The 25,074-nt window shown below is 39.3% G+C and overlaps 2 protein-coding genes and 1 long non-coding RNA gene across 11 annotated transcripts in view; 2 read left to right on the forward strand and 1 right to left on the reverse strand.

The window, feature by feature from the left end:
• Positions 1–5,917, forward strand: part of LOC123974162 (mitogen-activated protein kinase kinase kinase kinase 4-like) — a 102,882-nt gene extending 96,965 nt beyond the window's left edge. For all 5 annotated transcript variants that reach the window (XM_046054634.1, XM_046054637.1, XM_046054635.1 and 2 more), the window contains 2 exons: positions 1,293–1,432; positions 2,673–5,917. In XM_046054634.1, the coding sequence (XP_045910590.1) occupies positions 1,293–1,432; positions 2,673–2,756 (224 nt within the window). In that variant the 3' untranslated portion in view covers positions 2,757–5,917. The remainder of the gene's footprint in view (positions 1–1,292; positions 1,433–2,672) is intronic.
• Positions 1–25,074, reverse strand: part of LOC123974176 — a 50,040-nt gene that overhangs the window by 6,202 nt on the left and 18,764 nt on the right. For all 5 annotated transcript variants that reach the window (XR_006825773.1, XR_006825776.1, XR_006825777.1 and 2 more), the window contains exons 2-6: positions 21,526–21,635; positions 20,080–20,214; positions 5,086–5,182; positions 2,903–3,014; positions 1,298–1,413 (exon numbers count right to left, since the gene is read on the reverse strand). This is a non-coding gene — a long non-coding RNA (uncharacterized LOC123974176). The remainder of the gene's footprint in view (positions 1–1,297; positions 1,414–2,902; positions 3,015–5,085; positions 5,183–20,079; positions 20,215–21,525; positions 21,636–25,074) is intronic.
• Positions 15,206–22,491, forward strand: LOC123974172 (interleukin-1 receptor type 2). The gene is made up of 10 exons (XM_046054663.1): positions 15,206–15,268; positions 16,969–17,059; positions 17,199–17,457; positions 18,290–18,464; positions 19,224–19,401; positions 19,721–19,819; positions 19,921–19,986; positions 20,096–20,231; positions 20,644–20,789; positions 21,546–22,491. Exons 2-10 carry the CDS (start codon positions 16,978–16,980, stop codon positions 21,689–21,691), a joined length of 1,287 nt encoding a protein of 428 aa, XP_045910619.1. The 5' UTR covers positions 15,206–15,268; positions 16,969–16,977; the 3' UTR covers positions 21,692–22,491.

A 25,074-nucleotide genomic window follows, 5' to 3' on the forward strand; every position in this document is an offset into this window, starting at 1 on the left:
AAAACTACGGTGTCCGACATTGTTTTTGCATATGTACACACCGACTCAACATTAATCTTAGTGACCTCCAATTGGCGTAACCGGGAGTCATTACCGCCGACGTGAATAACAATCTTACTGTATTTACGTTTATCCTTAGCCAGCAGTTTCAAATAAAACTCAATGTCGCCGCTCTGGCCCCAGGGATGCACTTAACTATGGCCGCTGGCTTCGCTAACTTCACGTTTCTCAAAATGGAGCTGCCAATGATCAGAGTTGATTTCTCAGCGGGTGTGTCGCTGAGGGGGGAAAATCTGTTAGAAACGTGAACAGGTTGATGGTGCCCCGTGGACTTTGAATGCTTACGACTATTCCTCCTTCGGATAGTCACCCAGCCACCCCTTCCTGGCTGCACAGGGGATGCCGGGGGACGGCTACCAGAGGCTAACTCAGGCCGTTCCGCACCGACTACTGGGGACTGGCTAGCTACAGTAGCTAAAGACTGATCTATCAAGGTGCGGAGCCGGACTTCTAAATCACTGAGCCTCGCCTCCATGTCTATAAATAAACTACACTTATTACACGTACCATTACCGCTAAAGGAGGCAGAGGAGTAACTGAACATCTGAGCACCGGAAACGGAAATGAGTCGACACGCTTACCGCAATACGTCAGCAGTACGTCCAATCATCAACAGGAGATCAGAGCACCTACAACCACATCTTCCTTATTATGTATCAGTGATTTGTGAACAGTTCCACCAGACCTTTCTGAGGTTGTTACATTTGAGTAATATTTACAGGCCTGAAAAGGTCATAAGAACAAAAGCAAATATAGGACAAGAGAGAGAAAAATTTGTAATAATTTTGTGTAGAAAAACTCATTCTTTTTTTCCTGACATGTATGGCCTCCTTAGAATTTGTTTCACATTAACTTTACTCAACATAGGTTTTCATTGTGTAATATTTCTTACTTCCTCTCCATGTAACTTTTGTTGGTTAATCTATTCCTGCTGGGTAATATTCTCCATGATGATTGTCATTGATTTATCATTATCTAACACATGCACACAGCTATTGTATTTCGCCTCACAAGCCTCTTGCATTTATCATTTATCCTGTAGCTGCAGAGGGAACATCTGTACATACAAACGCACTAAAGTCTTTGGAACAATCTGCATGAGTGTTCAATATCATAATCAGTTCAATTAGAACTGATTAAAACATGTTATCTATCCATCTACCTATCTATATAATGTGTATATATTTAAAAAAATATCAGTATGTCAGTTAACTTAAATACTTCTTTTGCAGCCTACATTCGTTCCAACCAGATCATGGGCTGGGGAGAGAAGGCCATAGAGATCCGCTCGGTGGAGACCGGCCATTTGGATGGCGTCTTCATGCACAAGAGAGCCCAGAGACTCAAGTTCCTCTGCGAAAGAAATGACAAGGTGAGACCTTGATGTAGACATTCAACAACACATCCTGACCTAATCTGCAAGTCGGGACAAGCAAATCAAACATCTTCCAGCCAGCTGGGCGCCTGCTAGACGAAAATGAATGACAAGAAATGGGGGCAACACAGCATGATAAAAATGGCTATATTTAAAAAAAGAGGCACCTTCAAATTCTATTATTGTGAGGCTTATTCATCCAAACAGCATAGAAGCACACACTGATTTCCACACAAAGCATCAAACATGTTAGATTTAAGTATCTGTAAAACAGAGCTCTTCCAAAGTCACTTCCTGTTTGCTCAGTCTCTGCTGGTTTAGCTGTGGAAGTCACTTCAAACTTCTCTAGTTTCTGTTCTCTAAACTTTGCTGATATGTTTGGACCAACGAGAAGTAAGTGCGTAGAAGTAGAAGTAAGTAACGAGAAGAATAGGAGATGAAATTCTCCGGAGCTGTGATAGTACTGGAAATGATGTAAACTTTTGAGGACTGTAATATATGGGAATTTGAGTTTTTAGGATGCCCCATCTTAATCAATTACTTGACTAATATGTGGATTAGGTCAATCCAGTCAATGAATGCAGAATCTGGTATTCAAGTATCATAACCATTCAGGTTTCTGTTTGTAGTCAGTACTACTGAGAAATCATCTTTGGTTGGTCTGGAGAATCCATCCATCCATCGTCAACCGCTTATCCTGCATACAGGGTCACGGGGGGCTGGAGCCAATCCCAGGTGACATCGGGCAAAAGGCACCCTGGACAGGTCGCCAGTCCATCACAGGGCCACATGTACACAGACAACCACTTACACTCACATCTATACCTAAGGACAATTTTGGAAACACCAATTAACCTAGCCTAACCCACGCGGACAACATGTAAACTCCACACAGAAAGGCCGGGGCAACCGGGGTTTGAACCCACAAACTTCTTGCTGTGAGGTGACAGTGCTAACCTCCGCGCCGCCCCTGGTCTGGAGAATAAAATAGATTATCATTTAGCTTTTTCTCAATCTCGGGAACCCTAGAGATTAGCTTTTAATTAGCTGTTTTAAAAAGATATTTGCACTCAAATTGTCGTTTGATGAGAGCCCATGGATTCCAAGATTGCTAATCGATCTGTAAACAATGACGGCACACAGTCCATTATCTGAATATCCAGTGGCTACACCAGAAGCCACCAGAAGATTACATCTAATAATAATCTCCATTTGTCTGTCTGTGTCTTCTCTTCAGGTGTTCTTCGCCTCCGTTCGGTCTGGGGGCTCCAGCCAGGTCTACTTTATGACCCTGGGCCGAAGCAACCTGCTCAGCTGGTAGAGGTCCAACCCTACCCTCTTCCTCCTCTTTCTCCCCCTCATTGTCCTCCAACCTCGCTAACACTGGATCTCAGAACCCACTGTCGATGTCTTGTCAGCCCTCGGACAATCAAAAGAGAACTATCACAACCACCAACCAGCCCTCACCATTCCTCTGGAGCTGTAGCCTTGCTGCATCGGAGCTTCGGGGCCGCCTGCCACGCAGCGATAACTGGTCAAGTCACGCATTTGTCGCCTCCTGAAATACCTGAAGTGACAACTCACATACAAAATTAAATCAGTTATTAATTAATATATAAAAGAAAAAAGAAATACAATTAATGTGAATTTATGAAAAGGGGGCAAATAACTTTTTTCTTGGTGCTCATCAGATTGCGATGGCATAGATTTTGTACCTCTGCATCATTTCCATGCTCCTGAGCTGGTCAGTAAGCTTGAGGTCTTCTAAGTACTAGTACCGCTACCCCTATTATTATTACTATTGCTACTACCTTCTGCAGGTCTGCCTCTTGTAGGAGAGTTCCCCCTCTGACCCACATTCCTGCCCTCCACCCTTTCTAATGAGCGTTTCATGGGGCCGGTGGGGTGGGAGTCTGTTGTATTAATGCTACAGTAGTTTGTGTAAATGTACTTCTGTTTTGTCCAATTACTCCTGACATGCTGGTTAGAGGTCAGGACCGTCAGCCAGGGGTAAATTGTAAAACCCTGGAGCCAGCTGGACTCGTCAAGGTGACAAGCAGGCGAGAGGGGCCTAATATTTGAGGTTCTACTGTAAGTCTGATTGATGGGACTCGACAGGAGGGTATGTGTGTGTGTTGTTGAAGTATTGTGTTGTTCAGACAGGTGCTTTAAAAAAGGGGATGACAGCGAGAGAAAGATGTTGAAGCAGGTGGATATCAGAATAGTATTTTTTGAATTATTACTATTATTATTATTCCTTGAAGATAAGTGTAACTATGTGGAGTAAAACATGTCTCTTAACTTGTTTTTCTAAGATTTACGCACATCCACCCACAGCCCATGGTTTGCTTGCTTTTACTTTGAACCCACATAAGTACAAGGTGTGCTTGTCTAAGAAGAAAGAGATGTGGGTGCAGTTCAAAAAATAAAATAAAGGTGTCTGTGTACAATAAAAGTTCATGTAATCTTCCAGATAGTGTCAGCGGTCATGTTTTCCCCCAATGGTCAAACATGACAAACATGATAAACTCATCATAGGGCGGTCACGCCAATGTCTCTCAACTCGAGAAACTTGAACTGCTGTGAATAGTCAGATATACAATGAAAACAAAGATGATAATTGAGCGATAAAGTAGAGGAGAAAGTTCAGTATGTGTGTGCGTGTGTGGTCGGAGAGTAAAGTGTCAACGACGAATTGGATTTTCGTGGCAGAGAGGTAAACGCATGGTTAGCAAGTTTGTTTCAGCAGAGGATTTTTTTTCCCCGGAAGGCGGCTTTGTATCTTCCATTTAGTTATTTCAAATCACTTAATTTTTCATTTGTATGAATGCAATGCACTAAGTGTCAAGAATGTAGAAAGACGTGTTACTGTGTGGTGGTCCAAGGCATGAGATGATGTTTTTGCTTTGTATCTTGTCACAAGTGATCAATCCTAGATGTTCAATTTCGATTTAATAAGATTGAAAGCTGCAGCAGCGGAGCCTCTACGTCAGGTGTAGATATTTTCCGGGGCTGGCCATTCTCTATTTCTTTAGCAACCTTTTCTTTAGCTGTGAGAATCTGTGTGGGAGCAAACACCTAGAGTGTATCAGAGCTGAGGAGGGTTTTCTGACATCCTGTGAGTCCTGCTTACATAATTCCTTTCCCGCACTCTTTCCCATAAAATGAGAACGTAAACCTTATCAATTCAACACTCAGACTCTGGATTTCCATATTACTGTGATGAAGTGTCACAAAACAGGTAACACGGAGCAGAGCTTTTCCTCACTCTGCTGTTTCTGTTCAGAAACTGAAGACGGAAACCCACTTTTTTGGGAAGGAATCGTTTTCTCTATTTTGTGCTCCACACTTCTTGCTCCAGCTGTTATTTAAGTTGTCTGTATATGTGAAAGACTGAGCAGCAAACTGCAGCATCGACCTCCTTCAGGCCATTTCCGTTTCCATTACAACTCTGAGAGATTGCACATTGTTCACTGACAGAAAGGGGCAAAGGAGAGTCCAATATGTGCATTCACTTCATGTCCAAACATGTCTTCGTCAGGTCACAAACAAGTTTACCTTGGGTGTGTTTTTCCCCTGATGACAGCAATTACACACATTACCAGTGCTTTTACATGTGGAAAGGTTACAGTTAGAAACGTTTTCCTCACCTTGAACAGAAAAGCTCTTTGGACCCCAATGCTGTCGTCGTCTGAGGTCTGTGTGCGCAGTAGTACCCAGTTTGTGCATCACGGCCTTGATGAGTGGCTGTATGGATTTAATGAAAAAAAGTGTGGTTATTATTGATATTATTAATGGGGAAAAAAAGGATGATATGTCTATATCTGATGATAAAAGTCAATCCTTTGCCCACTCACATTGGAAAAAGTGCCAAGAGGGCAGCATTTAAAATGTGTAAATCTTGCTATGAAAACCACTACTTGGAAATCCTGTTCAAAAAAATCACTTGAAGCATTGTGTATTCTTAAGTTTTAGCGCTAGTCGAAAAGCTTAACAATAGTTTGTTGTTTCTGTAAGTCTATGTACACGTAAATATATGACTGCGGTGATTTAATATTATTACGCTCACCTTAGGTGGAGAAAATGTTTACAGAAGCAATGTTTTGTTACACTAATGTGCATCACGGTATTTATGTTCAATGCAAATGTGTCTTTTTTAATTCTTTGATTTTGCTTTTTGAGCCCGGTTTTTCTTGGAGATTTTAATTTGTTTGTCATCTCACCCTAACCCACTAAATAACCTACTTATAAAACAATAAAGAACACATGTGTTGTTCATTTCAGGTATTCACATAGAGCTGCTTCAAAGTGGAAACATTGCGGTAACGTTCCCTGCAGGCTTGGACGTGAGGCGACGTGGTTTTCCTCTGCTGTTTCTGCCATGCTACTCTAACTTATGTCCTCTCTATGTATGACAGGAAGTCATGTATTTTCCTGAAGGTTTTTTTCTTTGAATAAACTTTAAAAGTAATTTTAAAAGAACAATGTGTCCTCCATCTCTGCTGCGGTTTGTTCACCGCACACATGCAAACATGTTGAAACATGTTGTAACTCATGTTGCACCGTTTTGGTCTATTTCAACACATACTCGCTACTTCATATTTCCTTAGAAACTGAATGTTGAATTTGTTTTGACAAATCCACAATCTGTGCTCAGTTAAAAAAAAAACACTCAAATTACAGGTGGATCTCAAAAAATTCATTGGGAGCACCACAACCAGACCAAGATTAAAGGCTCAGGAAGCCTTTGCAGGCATTTTGAGTTATTATTATTATAGTTATGATTAGAGCTCTTCTCAGTTCAATATTTCTGTATTAGAAATTCTTTATTCTAAAATTATAATACATTTTCAGATGATAAAGTTTAAAAGTTTCCATGATCTGTAAGTTATAATCGTCAAGATTAAAACATAAAAAAGTCTAAATAGTTCACTTTGTGTAATGAATCTAAAATATGAAAGTTTCACTTTTTGAATTAAATTACAGAATAAAATTACTTTAATACAATAGATGCACCTGTATACAACATGTAAACTGTCTTTTGGTGCCCGCTTCAATTCAGACTGCTGCCGAGATAGCGTATGTATTCCCCCAATGCCAGTTTGTGCTTATTTGATATGTACCAAGGAACCTTTTGCAAGCACTGGTTTATGCCTGTTGTCACTAATTTGCATCATACCTAAATTTTGATCTATTCTATGTTGCTATAGACAAATTAATAATCTCCACTTTATTTAGCAACTTCAAAGCAAAAACACAAATAATTATTTTTTTTGTATAATAATGATAATTGTACATGCAATCAGGTGTCAAGGGGTTAAAAGAAAATGGTATCGGTGTGTTGTAAATTTTGACTTCTTGTTGAGTCCATCCTGTGGTGGTTGGATGTCTGATCTCAAGGTTGAAGTCTCCTGAATAGAGAAGTAATGACAAGTGTAATTTTCTGAGAAGGTCTTAAGTAATGTGCATTGACAGGATTTTTATGAACAATGTATGTATCACCGTTTTTCCAATCTGTCTCTTAGTTGCGTTAGTGTTGAACAAGGTCTAAAGCTACTTTGCCTACCTTAAAGTAACAGGATGCACTATATCACTTTAAGTTAAAGCAACATTTTTAGTAGATGGCGTAGTATTTAGTAGATGATTTGTATTTTAATCTTAAAATAACAGCTTCAAAATCATTTTGATGGTACACTGACTTGTAATAAGGTGAATGAAGTCTCAGAGTCATTGCCACTCCAGGCTCACCGCTATGTAACTTTGAAATCCCGGGCAGGACTTTTCTCACGACGACAACAGCATAACAGTTTACAGGACCAGCATCACAAGCAAAAGCAAGCTATAAGAAGAAGCAAAAAGTTTAAAATGTTCAATGTAATTTTTTTGGAAGGAGCAAGCTCTGTATTATCAGTATGGCTATCATGGCAGAGGCTGCAAAGAGACCGAAGAAGAAATTAAAGGCTGCAAGACAGACGCCAAGCTGGCATTCTTTCTGTTGTATGTAATCTTGTCCTGTCTTGCTTGATGGTTGGCGACTTAGTTCTTGATCATAATGTAATCATAACAAATGTGTACAGCTGCTTTTATGTTCAACAGTGGTTAAATTCACTCTGAAACAGTAGGGGGCCAAATAGCTTAAAAAAACAACTTACATAAAGTTGCTTTAGGTTAAGAAGCATATTTGTAAATTATAGATGTATAAAACTGATTTGATGTTGTTATAGGAAGATTTGCATTTGGCCCCAAAGTGGCAGAAATAAACTTTTTTTAAGATTGAAGGGCACCTTTAGATAAACATAATGAAATATAAGATGTTAGTCTGCTGAATTTCCCTTCAGTTGTTTTGGTGATGTGGAGATGTAACGCGCTTTAACCAACCTGCTGTTGCTATTTTGGATTTATTTTTATCTAATAAGTGGGGGACAGTTGCTAATTTCTCTGTGGTGTAATTTTAGAAAAGTTAATGTTATTTAAACTTGGTCTTCTATTAAGAAAAAAATATAAATGAAAGTGTTGCAAAAAACAGTTATTTTTTTGTTCATTTGCATTTACACGATGAAAATGGCCCATGTTTTACAGAAGTTGATACTGAATGAAAATGCTGCCACACATTTCTGTATATTTTTAATCCAGAAATTAAAAATAAGTAGTTAATTAGAATAAGGTATGGTTAATTTACTCATGGCTTGGTTAAGCTTTTTTGTCAGGTTCCCACTTACATTAATGTTAAAAATGACTTTAGTTGAGTCCATGCATCTTTAGAGTATACAATTTTCAAGATGTTAAAACAATTGTTTCACCAGAATATTTAATTTGAAGATGTCACCACTGTAGAAATCCCACTTTTCTTAGTTCTTGCTGCTGCATTTTGGCTATCCCGCCAAGGGGAATTGCTATTTTCAGAGATGCACAAAATAGTCAGCTATCCAGTTAACAGTTCTTGAAAAATTGCAAAGTGGGCTTACATTGTAACATACTGATACAGAGTGGCTGGAAGGTGAATTCCTCAGGAGATGATGAAAAACAAAGCAGGTCTGTTAAACTTTTCAGTCATCTGCTAATGTTATCGAGGCAATCTGGAGAATTCCCAAAACATGCAACATCTCCTGCTTTCTCAACAGCCAGTCATTAGAGTTTAATGAACAGTATGTTCTGTGTTGGTCACCTTTTAACCTCCACGTGTTAAAGACATTGGCAAAACAGTGCTACTACATGTGAAAAGCGTGTTTTTGTTTGCTTATAAAAGTCATTTTGCACTATTATCCACCCTTTGGAAAAAATAAAACAATAACATTAGTTCCAGTTAAAGTTAAACTCTGCTTTGCAACTGAAGAGTGGTCTGAGCAGTAGCCTGCAACAGGCGGCCCGTGGGCCAAAACTGGTCCTCCAGCAACAATATCTTGCCCACGGCCAGAATACTTTGATAGCAGCTGGTGCTGAAATAGATCTCAGTCGTGACAGCAACAGTTACTTACATAATCTCCCTCTTCCTCTTTACTTATTTGCCTACAAAATAAAAGTGCACAAAAGCTTTTTTTTGCAGCAATGCTTTCTTTCAAGTTGAATTAAGAGCTTGGACATTCAAAAGAGACTGTGGCTAGCTTAACACACTTCTGAAATATCTATTAGGAAATGTGAGACTGGATTCCCCTGAATCAGAAGTGCAGGAATTTCTTCTGACTGGGGATGCTGGGGAAATGAAAATAAGCATCCTTAGGTTGATGGATGTGGATACACACTGAGAAATTATTTTTAATTATCCTTTTACTATGTTCTGGCCTGCCATCTAATGAATTTTAAAAAGAATGGCCCCGTGCCACACAAAATATATATTTATTGTTTTAAAGGAATTTAAAGGGTACAATATCTATAAAATAGCAGTAATATTAAAATAACAAACATAGACTGAACATTAGCACTGCTACGGGGAACGAGTGATGCACCATTTAGCTTTCAAGAGGCAGGCAGTAAGTAAAGATTTTTAATTCTTTGAAATCGGAAAAAAAAACAGCGTAAATATTCATGATACATAGCTTGGGATTAAGAGGTAGATTTTTTACCAACAATGTGACTAATGAGATTAAGTACCCTCCTCCAAAAAAATAAATAATGTGAGGACAATCCCATGTGCAGTGGAACAGTGAACCTTTCTGACTGTTACATTTAAAATAGCCAGGCTGGCGTGATGTACTGTCTACTCAGCCATTTATATTGTAGCAGAATGGTATTTGTAGTAACAGTTTGGGTCACTGAGCAGGCTTTTTGTTTGGATTTACTCACAAACAAATTATATAGCACAGACACTTGCCCTTTAGCTTCTAAATTCTAATGTCTACAAAGGGGGAAGTGTCAAACTATTACCCTGTTTAGACATAATATAACTTGTAATTTGGAGATATTTAAAGAAATGTTTAGCTGGGATACCATATTTATTTTTTAGATCTTTAAACGGCATAAATTAATTTTCATTATATAAATCAGACACTTTACCTTTGGAAGACCCTCCATCATATGGCAGATTCAATAAGGACAGCCTGAGTTGTGGGCGCTTGTTATTCCAAATAAAGCTCGAGATGTTTTTGGGGGATTTATTGGAAGAGATACAAAAATGTACTTATTATTGTCATTTTTAAGATGTTAATACATCCAATTAAAGATATGGGTAATTTACTCCATCTGTATAACTGCCTCTGTGAGAGGGTTATAATTGGCAATAATTTCATCAATAGTAAGGGTCATTTTGATATCTAAATAAGTAAATCCCTGTTTTGACACAAGAAATGGAGAAAAGACTGGGGGGGGGGGGTTTGCCTTTCATTACTCCTGATTTATTGTTATTTATTTTATACCCTGAGAAGGTGCCAAACTGACTTGCCGACCACTGTCCTAGAGGCTCAGGCATAATCAGAATCTGAAGAAGTGAAAGTTCCCACTTCATTTCAGGTAAATTGTCATCACAATATGAAAAGTTCTGATTGTTTGAAAACACAGACAAGAGAAATCAATCTTAAATTTTTTGTTATTCTTCTGGTTTTCTAACAAAAAATAGACATTATTTCTTAGGCTTTTAGCTGACCCTTTTAGGTCAACGAACAAACCACATTAAAAGCATTACCATTAACAAGGAGGTCAGGGGTAATAATGGCTAAATGAAAATGAGATTAATTATAGAAGCTTCACTGATTTTACACATTAAAGTCTGTTTACATGTCTTGGGTTGTGCAAAGGTTGATGGGCAGAAGACGACAAAGGATGCAGCTACTCATGCATGGAAATCTGAGCAGAAGTAGCAGAACAGAGTCTAAACTGTTTTATTTTAATTTGTTTTTTATTTTTTATTATTTTATTTATAACTGTTATGTGCTGGTATTTAGCTCTTTATCTTAACAAGTAACAAGTAGTACAGGTTAGTCATCATATACAGGAAGTGGATACAGATATGTACAGGATGATAACCTAAAGTATTTGCTAAAACACACATCACAGGGTGGCTGCACCCTGATAGGATGACATTATTTTACCAAATCTCTGTCCATTAAAGCAGATAATTGTTAGCCATGTGGCTTTTGTTTAAAAGGGCTGGTTCTGCTTACAATCAATCACTGTTAATCCAAACACTCTAAGTACAACTTTAAACAAAGAAAACTTTTGGGCTTTGCCTCAGACTGAATAAAATGAGAGATGACGACATGCACATGATCCTTCCGTAGTTATGGGATTGTTTTCATGACAACCATGCCACCCCACAGCTTGCATAATTAAAAACTACTTATGATCAATATGTCAGCCATAGTGAGTAATGCACAGGAATGCACAATGGTGGACACCGTAGTTTCTACACAGGTAGATGACAGAACACTGAATCACACAACATTTTTCACAGCTGTTTTTAAACATTTGTTTATACAGGGAAGTTTTACTTCTTCACGCACAGTCTGCCACAGTCAATTACATTAAATACTTGTGTTTAATGTTACTGCCTTTTAGACACAAAGCCAGGAAGGCTCACTGGAGTTTGAGTACAATTAAAATGTAACTTGCAGACAACACTAACTTAAAAACTCTTTGACACAATGTTAGCCTTCTGATTTTATTTTTTTAAAAGTTAAAAGTAAATCCAAATTAATCAATTTCATTACTAAAGTAATCCAAATTCAGTGTATTGATAAAATTAAACCCTATTACTTTGTGTGGATGTAATTGTTTATGCTAACAATTATTATTATTATGGAAGTCATTGTTATATTGATGGAACTATGAATGAATATATATTTTGCCAAAAGTATTGGGTGACCCCTCCAAATCATTGAATTCAGGCGTGCCAATCACTTCCATGGCCACAGGTGTATAAAATCGAGCACCAAGGCATGCAGACTGCTTCAACAAACATTTGTGAAAGAATGGGTCCCTCTTAGGAGCTCAGTGAATTCAAGAGTGGGACGGTGATGGGTTGCCATCTATGCAATAAGGACATTCGTGAAATTTCCTCACTACTAAATATTCCACAGTCAACTGTTAGTGGTATTATAACAAAGTGGAAGCAATTGGGAACAACAGAAACTCAGCCACGAAGTGGTAGGACACATAAAATCACAGAGCAGGGTCAGTGCATGCGCAGGCTCACAGTGCGCAGAAGTCGCCAACTTCTGCAGAGCCAATAGCTACAGACCTCCAAACGTCGTGTGGCCTTCGGATTTGCTCAAGAACAGAGCGTAGAGAGCTTCATGGAATGGGTTTCAATGGCCGAGCAGCTGCATCCAAGCCATACATCACCAAGTGCAATGCAAAGCATCTGATGCAGTGATGTAAAGCACACCGCCACTGGACACAGAAGAGTACTTGCCTGACTGCATTGTGCCAAGTGTAAGGTTTGGTGGAGGGGGGATTATGCAGTGGGGTTGTTTTTCAGGGGTTGGGTTTGGCTCCTTAGTTCCAGTGAAACGAACTGTTAATGCTTCAGCATCCCAAGACATTTTGGACAGTTTCATGCTCCCAATTTTGTGGAAACAGTTTGAGGATGGCCCCTTCCTGTTCCAACATGACTGTGCACCAGTGCACAAAGCAAGATCCATAAAGACATGGATGAGAGAATTTGGTGTGGAGAACTTGACTGATCTGTACAGAGTCCCAACCCGACAGAACACCTTCGGGATGAATAAGAGCGGAGAATGCGAGCCAGGCACTATAGTGTATATTGTTGGATGGATTAATGAAGGATTATAATAGTTGCATTGGCTAAACAGGTACACATGCACTGTATTACTATGTAAAAAGGAACTTTAGAATATAGCTACACAAAATGTGGTGCTTTTCTTTTCTCTGTGAGCTGTAGGTGAAACTCACTCACAGGATCACTATCATCTAGGTGCACTCCAAAATGTTGTTTGCAGTCAAATGATAGGACATTATCATGTCACAGTGAAACTGACCTTTGTCCTTTTAAGTACAAAAATGTTATTACGTTGTAATGTTGTCATATTTACCATTATATTCTTGAGTTATGATAATTAGGTAATTTTGAGGTCACAGTGACCTTTGAGTCAACAGTGTCACCAATTAATTGTGTGACTAACTATGAGATATGGTAAATAAATTCTCATGTTTTGTGGGCTTTGGCCTTTGACCACCAACTTATAATCAGTTCATCCTTGAGTCCAAGTGGATGTTTGTGCCAAATAAAAAAAATAAAATCCCTCATGCATTCCTGAGATAACATATTCTCATACATAATAACGCACAATTAGTAGGTACAAAGTACAAGCTATCGCTGGTGCTGAGGAATAAAACTAATGAAGTACAAGCAGTAGATACAAGCTCCAAGACATAGCATGCTGCAATTTGTCCCTCTAATGTATTCAATATCATTATATTTAACCAATCAGGTTAAGCTTCCGTTTTTCTGTAACATATCTCTGACAATCTTTGTCGTCATTTAACAACACTAAAATAAATTTGACATTATTTCCAGCAGGCTTATATTTTCCTTGTGTTTCAAAAAATAAGCCTGTTAGCTTGCCAGGCTAACTCAAGCTACTGTCTGTCTGTCTGGCTTTGCGTATCTGCCATCATTGCAACACGACATGCATGGATTCAGACAATTGGCATAGTCAGACAGACAAAGAGGAAATTCTGTGTTAGTGCAGATCTACGCCATGTCTTTTGTCATTTCGCAACTTTTTGTTGCTTTTTGAGTGTCATTTTATACTATTTAGTCTCTACTGGCCTGTATTGTGCAGAGTTGGCAAGTAATGAACAAATGTAATACAGAAAAATGTCAGGTAGCATAGTATAAAGAGAGAAAGTCTGCATATAGATAAGGTGTGACTAAATGGGTCAAACAAACACAGAACTTTCATCCTCGAGACTGCTGTTCGTATCCTGTGTGAAAATAAACCCCAACTATGACTTTACTTACCTTAATAAATTAAATACGTAAAAAAAAGTGTATTTGCATTACTGGTGGTATAAATCAAGAGTAGTCAATAAAATAGTTATTTCAAAAATTGTTAATCACAGCAACCGCGAGAGGTCCTTGAGCATATATTCATATATGTGTTGATGAGTCCAGCAGTACGCAAGTTTAGCGGCGGACAGGAAAACATGCACAGTCATCAGCTAGGAAACTAGTTAAAGGGCCACATAAAATAATCCCACCATGATCAGTTTTAAAGCTTAAAATAACTATGACAATGTAAAGTAAAAGAGGTAAATACTGAAAAATGTTGACAAAATTGACAATCAAAATGACAATCAGAATATTAGAAATGTACAGTCTTTGGGAATGTTCTAATTAATGGACAGTACATTCATTTTTACCAATGGAAAAAAATATTTATAATAATAAATTAACAAATACTACTTAAATAATAATTTGCTGACAAAGGGGTAAACAAAAGAGTAACTCAAACTCAACTTTAATGCTGAACCAATACTTAAATGTATACTAACATTTTGAGAATCAGTACCAATATCATGTCTGTGTTTCAATTATGGAGCAAGAGATGATTAGCCTAGCTTAGCATCAAGACTGAACGCCTGGGTAAAAAGCTAGCCTTGCTCTATCCGAAGTTCAAAAATACATTTACCACCAACTCCAAAGCTCACTAATAGTAAGAAAATAGAAACGTTAGGTAGAAAGTAGTTCCATTGACTACTGTTTTTCTACAACTAGAACCGTTTGCTGATTTCAGAACCAAAAATGCAATTCTGTACTCCTCCGTTGTATTAGTATGGCAACAGAAATGTCAGAAACAAATCTCTCAAAAACTAAAACCAAATCTATATGCATGGCTAGAGACTAGTGGTGAGAAAATGTTTTTTGTGATGTGTGTGTGTGTATGTAAATGATTATCCCAATAGGTGGATAGTTGGGGTGTGTGTGTGTGCGTGTATGTGCATGTATGTTTGTGTCATTGCGCTAAAACAAACTTAGAGATGTCCACCACTGACGCAAGAGGCAGATGATGTCAGAGGGACAGCCACAACAGCCGTAAACACACCTTTTTATCAGAATGAACATGCAGAAAATCTTTATGTGGTCAGTAACTCTAGCTCATCTCCCACAATGTGCAGCATGTGTCTAAGTTTGTGTATATACTTTGTGAGTGTGAGTTGAGGAGTCAGCAGACTTGAGTGGTGAGCTGTGTAGTACACTGCGTTACATTGGGAAACCTGAGAAATTTCCATCTCTGAGGGGTGGGAACCTTGAAAAGAGTGCAGGTTCCCCCTAAGCCAACAGGAAACTGACCACATGCTGCTACAGTCCACGCTGTCACCACATGTGCCTGTTATCACTGTCACACTGCCAGGGACCGCCACGCTCACCTGTACACAGTGAGTATACTGTACTGCTTATATCTACGTACTTACATACTGCAAGTATGTATGTATGTTTATGTGTGTGTGCATGTATTGAAAGTATGTATGTCTTTTATGTTAATTAGTGTTATTAGTTTTTATAGTGGATAAGTATTGTTTTTATGTATTATACCGTATACAGGTTATATCTAAAATACAATTTTATATATTTATACACAGACATTTACTTTTATATGTATTCTTTTACATTGTAGTATTGCTACTTTTGAATATTGTACAACTGCTTATATTTATGTTTGAGCAAACACTGTGTATGGCCTATGAATGTGAGAGCGTCTTCAATTAATTTCCAACAGCTTAATGTTTATATCCAACAATGCAAAATTAATTTGTATATAAACTTGACAAAATGAATGTCCATTATAGAAGATATTTAAATATGTCTGTGCCTTCTACATTTCAATCAGTGAATATCTTCACATAATTCATAAATACATATAGTTTATGTACATATCTATTTTTGTCATAAAAACACAATAGTACATTTACAATAAAAGCAAAGGTATTGCCATGAGGACTACTGAAACTGCTTCATTATCTCCCTCTTATTAGACAGTGGAATTAAACTCCTACATACAGTAACATAATGTGTCTTCCCTGCGTAAGATATCACTGATTGTCAGGAGTTTGATCATCAAAAATAAGCTCAGGTAGTATATTTGTTTGCATTAATTGATTACATTTTTAATTGACTATGGGGGTCCATGTGTGAAAGTTTCCATTTAATCCCACACATCATGTTTACAGCATTGTGACTCATATGCATAAATATTCATTTAAAACAATGACAAAAACACATTTTATGAATCGGATTGCCCTTTGATGACACACTGATCCAGGAATATTAGGATATATTTAGTACATGATCATGGGTTTCATGTTTTAATATCCCAGTAAGGACTTCACCTGAATGCAAATTAACCAATGTAGTGACTACCATTGTAGTCACTACATTGTGTGTGTGTGTGTGTGTGTGTGTGTGTGTGTGTGTGTGTGTGTGTGTGTGTGTGTGTGTGTGTGTGTGTATATACACACATACATACATATATCTATCTATCTCTCTCTATGTATATACACACACACACACACACACACACACACACACAAAGACCATCTATTCTAATTTATTACATTCTTTTGTGTTTTCTGAAACAGTTGAAACTGTTATACATAATTATTTAAAAACTAATGTTTTATTTTATTATGATTATTAGCTATTAATATATTGCTGACCCCTGATATAAGTGGCCTTTAATCATCCGGTTAAATCTGGCTACAAAGCGTGGGGGTGGGATGAGCTTTTCAGTGACAAGTCTTGATGTCACAAGTCCTCAAAGAGTTTAAATTAAAGCTAGACATCTCCAAGCTGCTTGAGGAATCAACATCAGTAAAATCCCAGTACCAGGCATGACTAACATTTTAGTTTTCCTCCATTACTATTGAAGAGCTCTTATATTATGTTATCTTTACTGTGATTGTTTTTTCTCTGGTTTGGTCTTCTGTCATACTTCAGCTTTAAATTAACGTATTAAACTCAATACTTTTCACTGAAAGGAACTGAACAAATCTCGCTCTCTCAGGTGGCTGACTAGTTAAATATCACTACTAGTCTACTTGTCAGTGGATCTTTTATTTTGATTCTTGTGTCACTGCAGACTGCCATCATGGTCTGTTTGGTATTGATGTTTGCTGTGCTCACCATTGAATATGTTTATGGAAGTCGACTACCTCCTCTGCCCATGAAAGGTAAGAATGTAGTATATTATGAAGCTACACACACACACTAATATATATAAAATATATGTGTCTCTCTCTCTTTCACTTGTGAAATGGACCAAAACTGACTACAAAGAAAATCACAAATTTCCTCCCGTTTTTCCTGCAGACGGCTGCCACGTGGTGTCTCCAGAGGTGATGATATTCAGAGTGGAGGGCGAGGCCATAATCCTCTCCTTCCCAACGTTCATGAGGGTGCTCAAAGTACGGAACATCGCTCCCCCAACAGCAAAGTACCTCATCCACAAGGACAATGGTACAGAGGGTGTGGCCTATTATGGCGAGGGACGTGTCCAGCAGCATGACAAACAGTTGTGGTTCCTTCCTGCTCATGCTTCAGACTCAGGGAAATATATCTGCACTTACAGGTACATCTACCTCACATGTACTGCCCTTTTTCTTTATGCTCTACTGAACTTCATTTGCAGATAGTCATTTTACAGTCTTGCAACCAATATATAATAATTAGACAATTTCTTTTAGCGAAAGGTTTTTCCAAGATGCATGTAATCTGTCTGGAAACCACTGCAAAATGAAGTTTTATCTCCAAAGGCTCAATAAAAAGACAAAAAATTAAAATAGCTTTTTTTTTTTTTTAAAACTGTATGTTATATAGCAGGGTTTTCAGAGTCTGAGACTGTGGGTCTCCCCTCAAACAGAGCTTGGGAAACAGCGCCCCCTCACATGCTGTTAGTTTAATTGCCCATTTTCGCTCAATTCCTGGATACCTACGGGATCATATTAACACAAAGACAAATGAGTTAATGTAATAACTAGTGTAATATTTTTGTTTGGTCCCCTTGTCTGTTTTTGTATAGTATGATACTACTAACTCTATACTATTATACTACTCTATAACTTCTTGTTGTTACGTTGGAGATGTTATGGTAGAAAACGTCAAAACTTGAATTCTTTGATGTTGAGACTTATTCTGAAAATGCACCAAATATCTCTTTTGTGACGCTCTCTTAATTTTCCAACGGTTGTCCTTTCTCTTGACTCACTCTGTAGAGATGTCAAGGTTTAGAGTGGGCTACAAAACAGCATCTCTCAAACTAGCAAAGATTTGTTTTTTTTGCTTAAAGACACTTCAGTGGGGCAGGTGCTTGCCATCATGAGGATTCTAACCTTCTAGGTGAATAATTAATTCTTTACTTGCTACCCGTGATTTAATATTTTTGTACTCACGTTTGTCTCCAGAAATGAAAGCTACTGTGTAACTGGGAGCATCATGCTGCATGTGTACGAGTCCAGCTATGTTGACATGGAGAAACTGTCCTATCCAGTCTCAGCCACAGTGGGAGAGAATTTGCCATTAAAATGTCCATCTCTAAGTGACTTCAACAAGACAGACAGACTCATACAGTGGCACAAGGTGAGAGGGAAAACACTTTGGTTGTCGATCAGCACCAATAGTTCAATGATGAGTTTATCAGTTAGTGAGACTAAAATCATTTAAAACTAATGTTCGGCCCTTTAAATGCTGACATTTTTTGAACCAGAAACTTGTTACAAACAATATTTTTTTGTCTGTCTTTCAATCAGTATTTTAGAAATAATAATTCATGTATTAATCAATAAATCATCATAAACAAACATTATTTAATAATTTGTTTAAAACAAATTTTTGATTCTGGGCCACATGTATAAAATTGACTTGACAGAGAGCTTTACAAATGTGCACAATTTTGAGTCACTTCATGAAGGGAAACTGTGGTGCAACTCATCTCAGCAAGCAGCTCAAAAAAAGGTAACATTTATTTATCATAGTGAGATACTGTGATGTCTGTCACCAGGCACTGTAGCTCAAGGGGAGAAAAGTTCTCACACACACACACACACACTAGTGTAGAGAAAGATCACTTCCCCCCAAAAACGTTGCTGCCACTAGAGGTCTACAAAAGTAATATTGGTTAACAGCCATCAATGTGTTTGTTGATACAATGATAACCTCACCCAATACTGTAGCACACTAAACATCTTCCTGTTATGTGGATACATCGAACTTCACTAAATACAGCGCCAGTTAAGTAACCATTTGGAGCACGAGGGGCCCCAGCTAGATCGAACTCTCTTTCAGTGTTAGTGCCTTGCTCCTTCTCCATGACTGACGCAGCATATTGCTTTCTGACAGGACTCCAGCCCCACTCCCCTTCAGCTACGCAGACCGGGCTCCTTGCGCCAGCAAAAGGGGGACTTAATGATCCCCGCAGTGAAGCAAACCGATGCAGGTGTCTACACCTGCCAGCTCAGAGTGCTCATCAACAACCAGCAGTACAAAGTCAGTAGATCCATCCTGCTGCGTGTGCAAGGTGGGTAATGAGCAAGCTGGGTGATGTGCGACGTCACAACACTTTTATCACTTATTTAATGAGCAGTCCCACTGAGGAACATACTGTGCATCTAGGGCAGGCTATAAGGTTTTACTTGTTTTGTGGTTAATGTAAAATACCTCTCCAATCATATTATTAGCATGCTCTGCCCTCTACTGGCCTAATAAGTGCAACACACTGGCTACAAAAACAGTTACCTGGCATTAATTACTACTGTGTGAAATAAGTCACTGTTTCTGTCATTTGAAGTTTGTTTGGCCGTGTTAACACCCGTCTAAATTTGTGTGCATGTGTGAAGGTCTAGATCCTGCAATCACCACCACTGTGCCTGACCTCTCCACGACCTCTAACCCAGGGCTGATCAGCAGCACTAGCAGCAGCTACAGCTCAGTACACAGTGAGTTTTTTGGGTGTTAATGTTTTCCCTTGTAGATTCCAAATTTCCCTGTGGGGAAAATCCAATTGATATTACCGATTAAATGTGTTTCTCTTTTTCAGCTCCAATAATTCAACCACCTGTGATTGTCTCGCCACTGAATGGAACCATTTTTGAAAGTCTGCATGGTGAGTGATGAAAATGATTAGTCCTTATAAATCAAAATTATTTAATGAATACATTTCATATTTCGATTCAACAAAGGTCTAATGTTGACTAACCTCTGACTTCATTTAGGTTCAGGACTGGAGTTGTTTTGCAACGTGCTTACTGAATGTCAAATAGCAGGTTCCACTGTGGTCACTTGGCTGGTCAATGGCCAATCAGTGGAGTCATCATACCTTGATGGGCGGGCGCTGCAGGGGGGAAGGAGGTAATTGTTGATACGATTGATATTTTTTCTCAGTACTGAAACCTGAGGTCAAAGCAACTACTTGAGAGATTGAAAACTACAATCAAATTTGAAAGCTTTCAAATGTATGTCATTATAAGGACCTTCAATATTTGGTGCAATTCTTCCAGTGTAAATATAGAACAGTAAATACTAAACACAAATAATCAAAACACTGTTACAAGTGATATTACCTCTACACGCTGCTATTGAGGATGCACTTTGGATTGTACCTTCTTGATTTTGATTGTCCCTTTCTGTGTATTAGGACTTCTAACCTCTGATTAAATATATGAGTATTATTAGACTGACATCTTGCCCAGTTTCAGCCTTGAGGTACTTCTGATTGCGTTTTGCAGTGTGACCCGCCTAACCATAAAAACATTGTCTCTAGGGTAACCAAGGTGTCTGGGGGCTGCCAGATTGAGTTGAAGCTAATTGTTGTAGCGATAACGGAAGAAGACGTGGAGACAGAGCTGAAGTGTGTCACTCAGAACCAAGGTGGAAGACAGGAAGTTGTTGCACAGCTTCGACTAGAGGGTGAGTTGTGTGTGTGTGTGTGTGTGTGTGTGTGTGTGTGTGTGTGTGTGTGAGAGATCGCTCTACCGAAACACTTGAAATCAGGATTATCAAAAAGTTTTCATGTAAAATTCATGAAGCACATGCTAAGCAGTATGTAATGTTTTAGTCACTGTGGCTATCGTTGCGTTGAGGCCTTGTGTTTTTCTTTGACATGTAGGTAAGAACATTTTGCAGGTGGTGTTATACAAGTAATATTATAATTGTTTTGTTTTTTTATTTACTAATCTATGTTTGTCATGTTTGTTTATAAGGAAGAGAATCATGGCAATACCGTGTTTTGTTATCTTTGAAAATGCACCACATGAGACAGATAACATTGAACTCACTGAAGTGATTGCTGAGATCTGGGAACACAACAATATCAATGATGTCTGACAGAAACACGAGTGGTCAGTTGATTAGACAGGCTGTAAACAAGCCAACAGTTTAGCCAGATTTTTTTAAAAACAACTTTATTTGGATGGAGCCAGTAATCCCTTATTGCAGAGTTGTGTGTGTGGAGGTTAGTTTGAAACCCATCTGATTGGGTGACTGCTTGTGTTTCTCTAAATTTGTCAATGTCACCATGTTCCAAGATCTTAGCAAATACTCATAACTAGTATAACCAATCGCCAAACCATGTTCTAATACACTGGAGTTATTCTTTGTGATGATCATAGCAACCAGTGGCCTCTGTATCAAAACATTAATTTACCTCTGCCTCTCCCTTCGCAGACCCCACATTTACATGGCTGGTGGTAGCTGCAGTGGCTGTGTCCTGCTTCCTCACTGTGGTCTTGGTCTTCATCTATGCTCTCTTCAAACCTAAAAGGAATACGAAAATGGATTACTTTCTGGCTCGGCAGAACAGCACTTTCTAACTCTGCTAGTTTATACAAAACAAAGATGTTCTTAAATGTGTTTGCCGTTATATCAAATTAGTCTTTCATGCATTGTGTGCATGTGATGTCATGCGGTGGCACCACCACGCCATGTTTGGTGTTCAACACTCCTTTTACAGGCATTCAATGTTTCAGTAGCTGCATTCAGCTACAGTGACATGCTGTTACCCACTGTCCTCCTCGGCTGAGACATACACAAGTATTTTTGTTACTTTTAAATTATATTGTATGTGCTAATCCGTATATTCTACCTTTACAAAGATAATAATGTGTTGAGTTTTGATTAACACTGTCAGAGAGGTATTGGTTTAAATATGTTGTTTATTATTGAGGTTGTAGCTTGCAGTGGTGTTGAAACGGACTGCGTAACATTGAGAGATGTTTCATCTGTGTAAAGATAGAATTTATGGTGGAGGTATTGGATTGCATTAGATTTTAGAGGCGAGAGAGAGAGAGCGAGAGCGAGAGCGAGAGCGAGAGCGAGAGCGAGAGAGAGCGAGCGAGAGCGAGAGCGAGAGCGAGAGCGAGAGCGAGAGCGAGAGCGAGACTATGCAATACATCTCAGGGAAGCATCTTCATCAGCAGAAAAGTATTCAGTCCATTTGCAAGTCTGCACATTTACATGCCAAATCTGACTGACTATAATAAAAGAATGTGGTGTGAGAAAATGCTCAGTGTTGAGGTGTATGTTTGGATTAAGTTTGGATGTAGCATTTAAAATGTTATAATCCTATAACACAAGTGTTACATCACTTATCCATTAAAAGTACTTAATGGTGTTTATTATGTTCATTATGTGTTGGAGTAAAGTCCAAAATTTTACTCTGAAACTCAGTAGAATAAATTTACTTAATTAAATGACTTAAACGATGGAGATAATCAATAAAGTACCTTAAAACTGTAGATGTAGTAGCTACTTTGTTTTACATCTTTAAAGCTTTCTCTCTTACCTAGATGGTGTTTTTACATTTGGTTTGATGCAAGAATACCATACTGTCCCAAATATTAAATAACATTACTTAAGAGAAGAAACCCCTTTGTGCAAATAGCTTGTTTTTGACTTGAAGATAGGAAGCACCATTACCGAAACATGGTAGGTACATATACTACTGTATATTCAACAATTTTAAAATGTATTGTGGATTTAAAGAAGAATAATAATATCATAAACACAAATCTTATAAATAAAATAAATAACATTTGTTTTTTTTAAATATATAATAAGTTAGAGTCAACTGATTAAAAAATCTGTAATTTGTTCTTTAAGTTCACTAAAACTGAAGAGAAAACAAAAACAATTAAAAGGCTGTAGTTTGTGGTGCTGTTAAACTGTATTGTGTTACTGTAAGTGCTTCTATACAATCTAAACTGTAAAAACTGTAAACCGTTTTATTCACCGCGTTTACATTCCACCTCAGGCCTTTGTTAGTGAGGCATTTCTACACCTGGCCGACCAGATAACTAACGTGGAGAAAAAAAAACATCCAGACTCCCTGCTCATTGTTCTTGGGGACTTTAACAAAGCAAACCTCAGTCATCAACTTCCAAAATACAGACAGCATATTAAGTGTCCCACCAGGGACACACTGGACCACTGCTACACAACATTAAAGGACGCCTATCACTCTGTTCCCCGTGCAGCCTTGGGACTCTCTGATCACTGTCTCGATCATCTTATCCAGACACACAGGCAAAAACTGAAATCTGCTAAACCTGTTGTAAAGTCTGTGAAAAGATGGACCAACGAGTCAAAGCTGGAGTTACAGGCCTACTTTGACTGCACTGACTGGAGTGTTTTTGAAGCTGCAGCCACTGACCTGGACGAACTAACTGACACTGTGACATCTTACATCAGTTTTTGTGAGGACATGTGTGTGCCGACTAAAACCTTCCGCACATACAACAACTCAACGACTGGCAGACGAGCTGAATGGTTTCTGCTGTAGGTTTGAAAAGCCCAGAGTCACACCTCTCCCCCACTCCAATGCCATCTTCAAACCTTCCCCCTCTGACCTCTCACCTGCACTCAAGATCTGTGAAGAGGACGTGAGCCACCTCTTCCAAAGGCAGAAGATCAGGAAGGCTCCTGGACCTGACGGTGTCTTACCATCGTGCCTGAAAATCTGTGCGGACCAGCTGGCCCCCATCTTCACTCAGATCTTCAACAGATCACTGGAGCTGTGTGAAGTTCCCTCCTGCTTCAAACGCTCCACAGTCATCCCAGTCCCTAAAAAACCTCCATCTCCGGACTGAATGACTACAGGCCTGTCGCCCTGACATCTGTAGTCATGACGTCCTTTGAAAGACCGGTGTTTGCCCACCTGAAGGACATTACAGGCCCCCTGCTGGACCCCCTGCAGTTTGCCTACAGGGCTAACAGGTCAGTGTGTGATGCAGTCAACTTGGGTCTGCATCACATCCTGCAACACCTCGACTCTCCAGGGACATATGCTAGGATCCTGTTCGTGGACTTCAGCTCGGCGTTCAACACATCATCCCAGACATCCTCAGCACCAAACTCACCCAGCTCACTGTGCCAGCCTCCACCTGTCAGTGGATCACAGACTTCCTGACTGACAGGAGTCAGCAGGTGAGGCTGGGAAACATCACATCCAGCACCCGGACTATCAGCACTGGCGCCCCCCAGGGGTGTGTGCTCTCCCCACTGCTCTTCTCCCTCTACACCAACGACTGCACCTCAGGGGACCCATCTGTCAAACTCCTGAAGTTCGCTGACGACACAACGGTCATCGGCCTCATCCGGGACGGTGATGAGTCGGCCAACAGACGGGAGGTTGATCAGCTGGCTCTCTGGTGCGGTCAGAACAACCTGCAGCTTAACACGCTCAAAACTGTGGAGATGACCGTGGACTTCAGGAGGAGCCCCCCAACTCTGCCCCCCATCACCATACTCAATAGCCCTGTGTCTGCTGTGGAATCCTTCAGGTTTCTGGGTTCCACTATATCCCAGGACCTGAAGTGGGAGCCCAACACTGACACGATCATCAAGAAGACCCAGCAGAGGACGTACTTCCTGCGTCAGCTCAGGAAGCTCAACCTGCCTAAGGAGCTGCTGATCCAGTTCTACACAGCCATCATCCAGCCTGTTCTCTGCACCTCCATCACTGTCTGGTTTGGATCTGCCACCAAAAAGGACAAGAACAGACTACAACGGACAGTCAGGACTGTGGCATAATCTGTGCCAACCTGCCCTCCATTCAGGACATTTCCAGAGTCAGGAAACGGGCAGGAAACATCACTGCAGATCCATCTCACCCCGGACACAACCTGTTCCAGCTCCTCCCCTCTGTTAGGCGCTACAGAGCACTGTATGCCAAAACCAACAGACTCAGGAACAGTTT

Source organism: Micropterus dolomieu, linkage group LG07 (genome assembly GCF_021292245.1).
Source record: "Micropterus dolomieu isolate WLL.071019.BEF.003 ecotype Adirondacks linkage group LG07, ASM2129224v1, whole genome shotgun sequence".
NCBI classification, from domain to species: Eukaryota; Metazoa; Chordata; class Actinopteri; order Centrarchiformes; family Centrarchidae; genus Micropterus; species Micropterus dolomieu.

Bases quoted from the DNA above. Each gene is read 5' to 3' on its own strand.
- LOC123974172 (XM_046054663.1), top strand. From the start codon at position 16,978: ATGGTCTGTTTGGTATTGATGTTTGCTGTGCTCACCATTGAATATGTT. The intron at 19,987-20,095 runs GTGAGTGATGAA...GACTTCATTTAG, and splicing joins CATTTTTGAAAGTCTGCATG to GTTCAGGACTGGAGTTGTTT. The intron at 20,232-20,643 runs GTAATTGTTGAT...CATTGTCTCTAG, and splicing joins GCGCTGCAGGGGGGAAGGAG to GGTAACCAAGGTGTCTGGGG.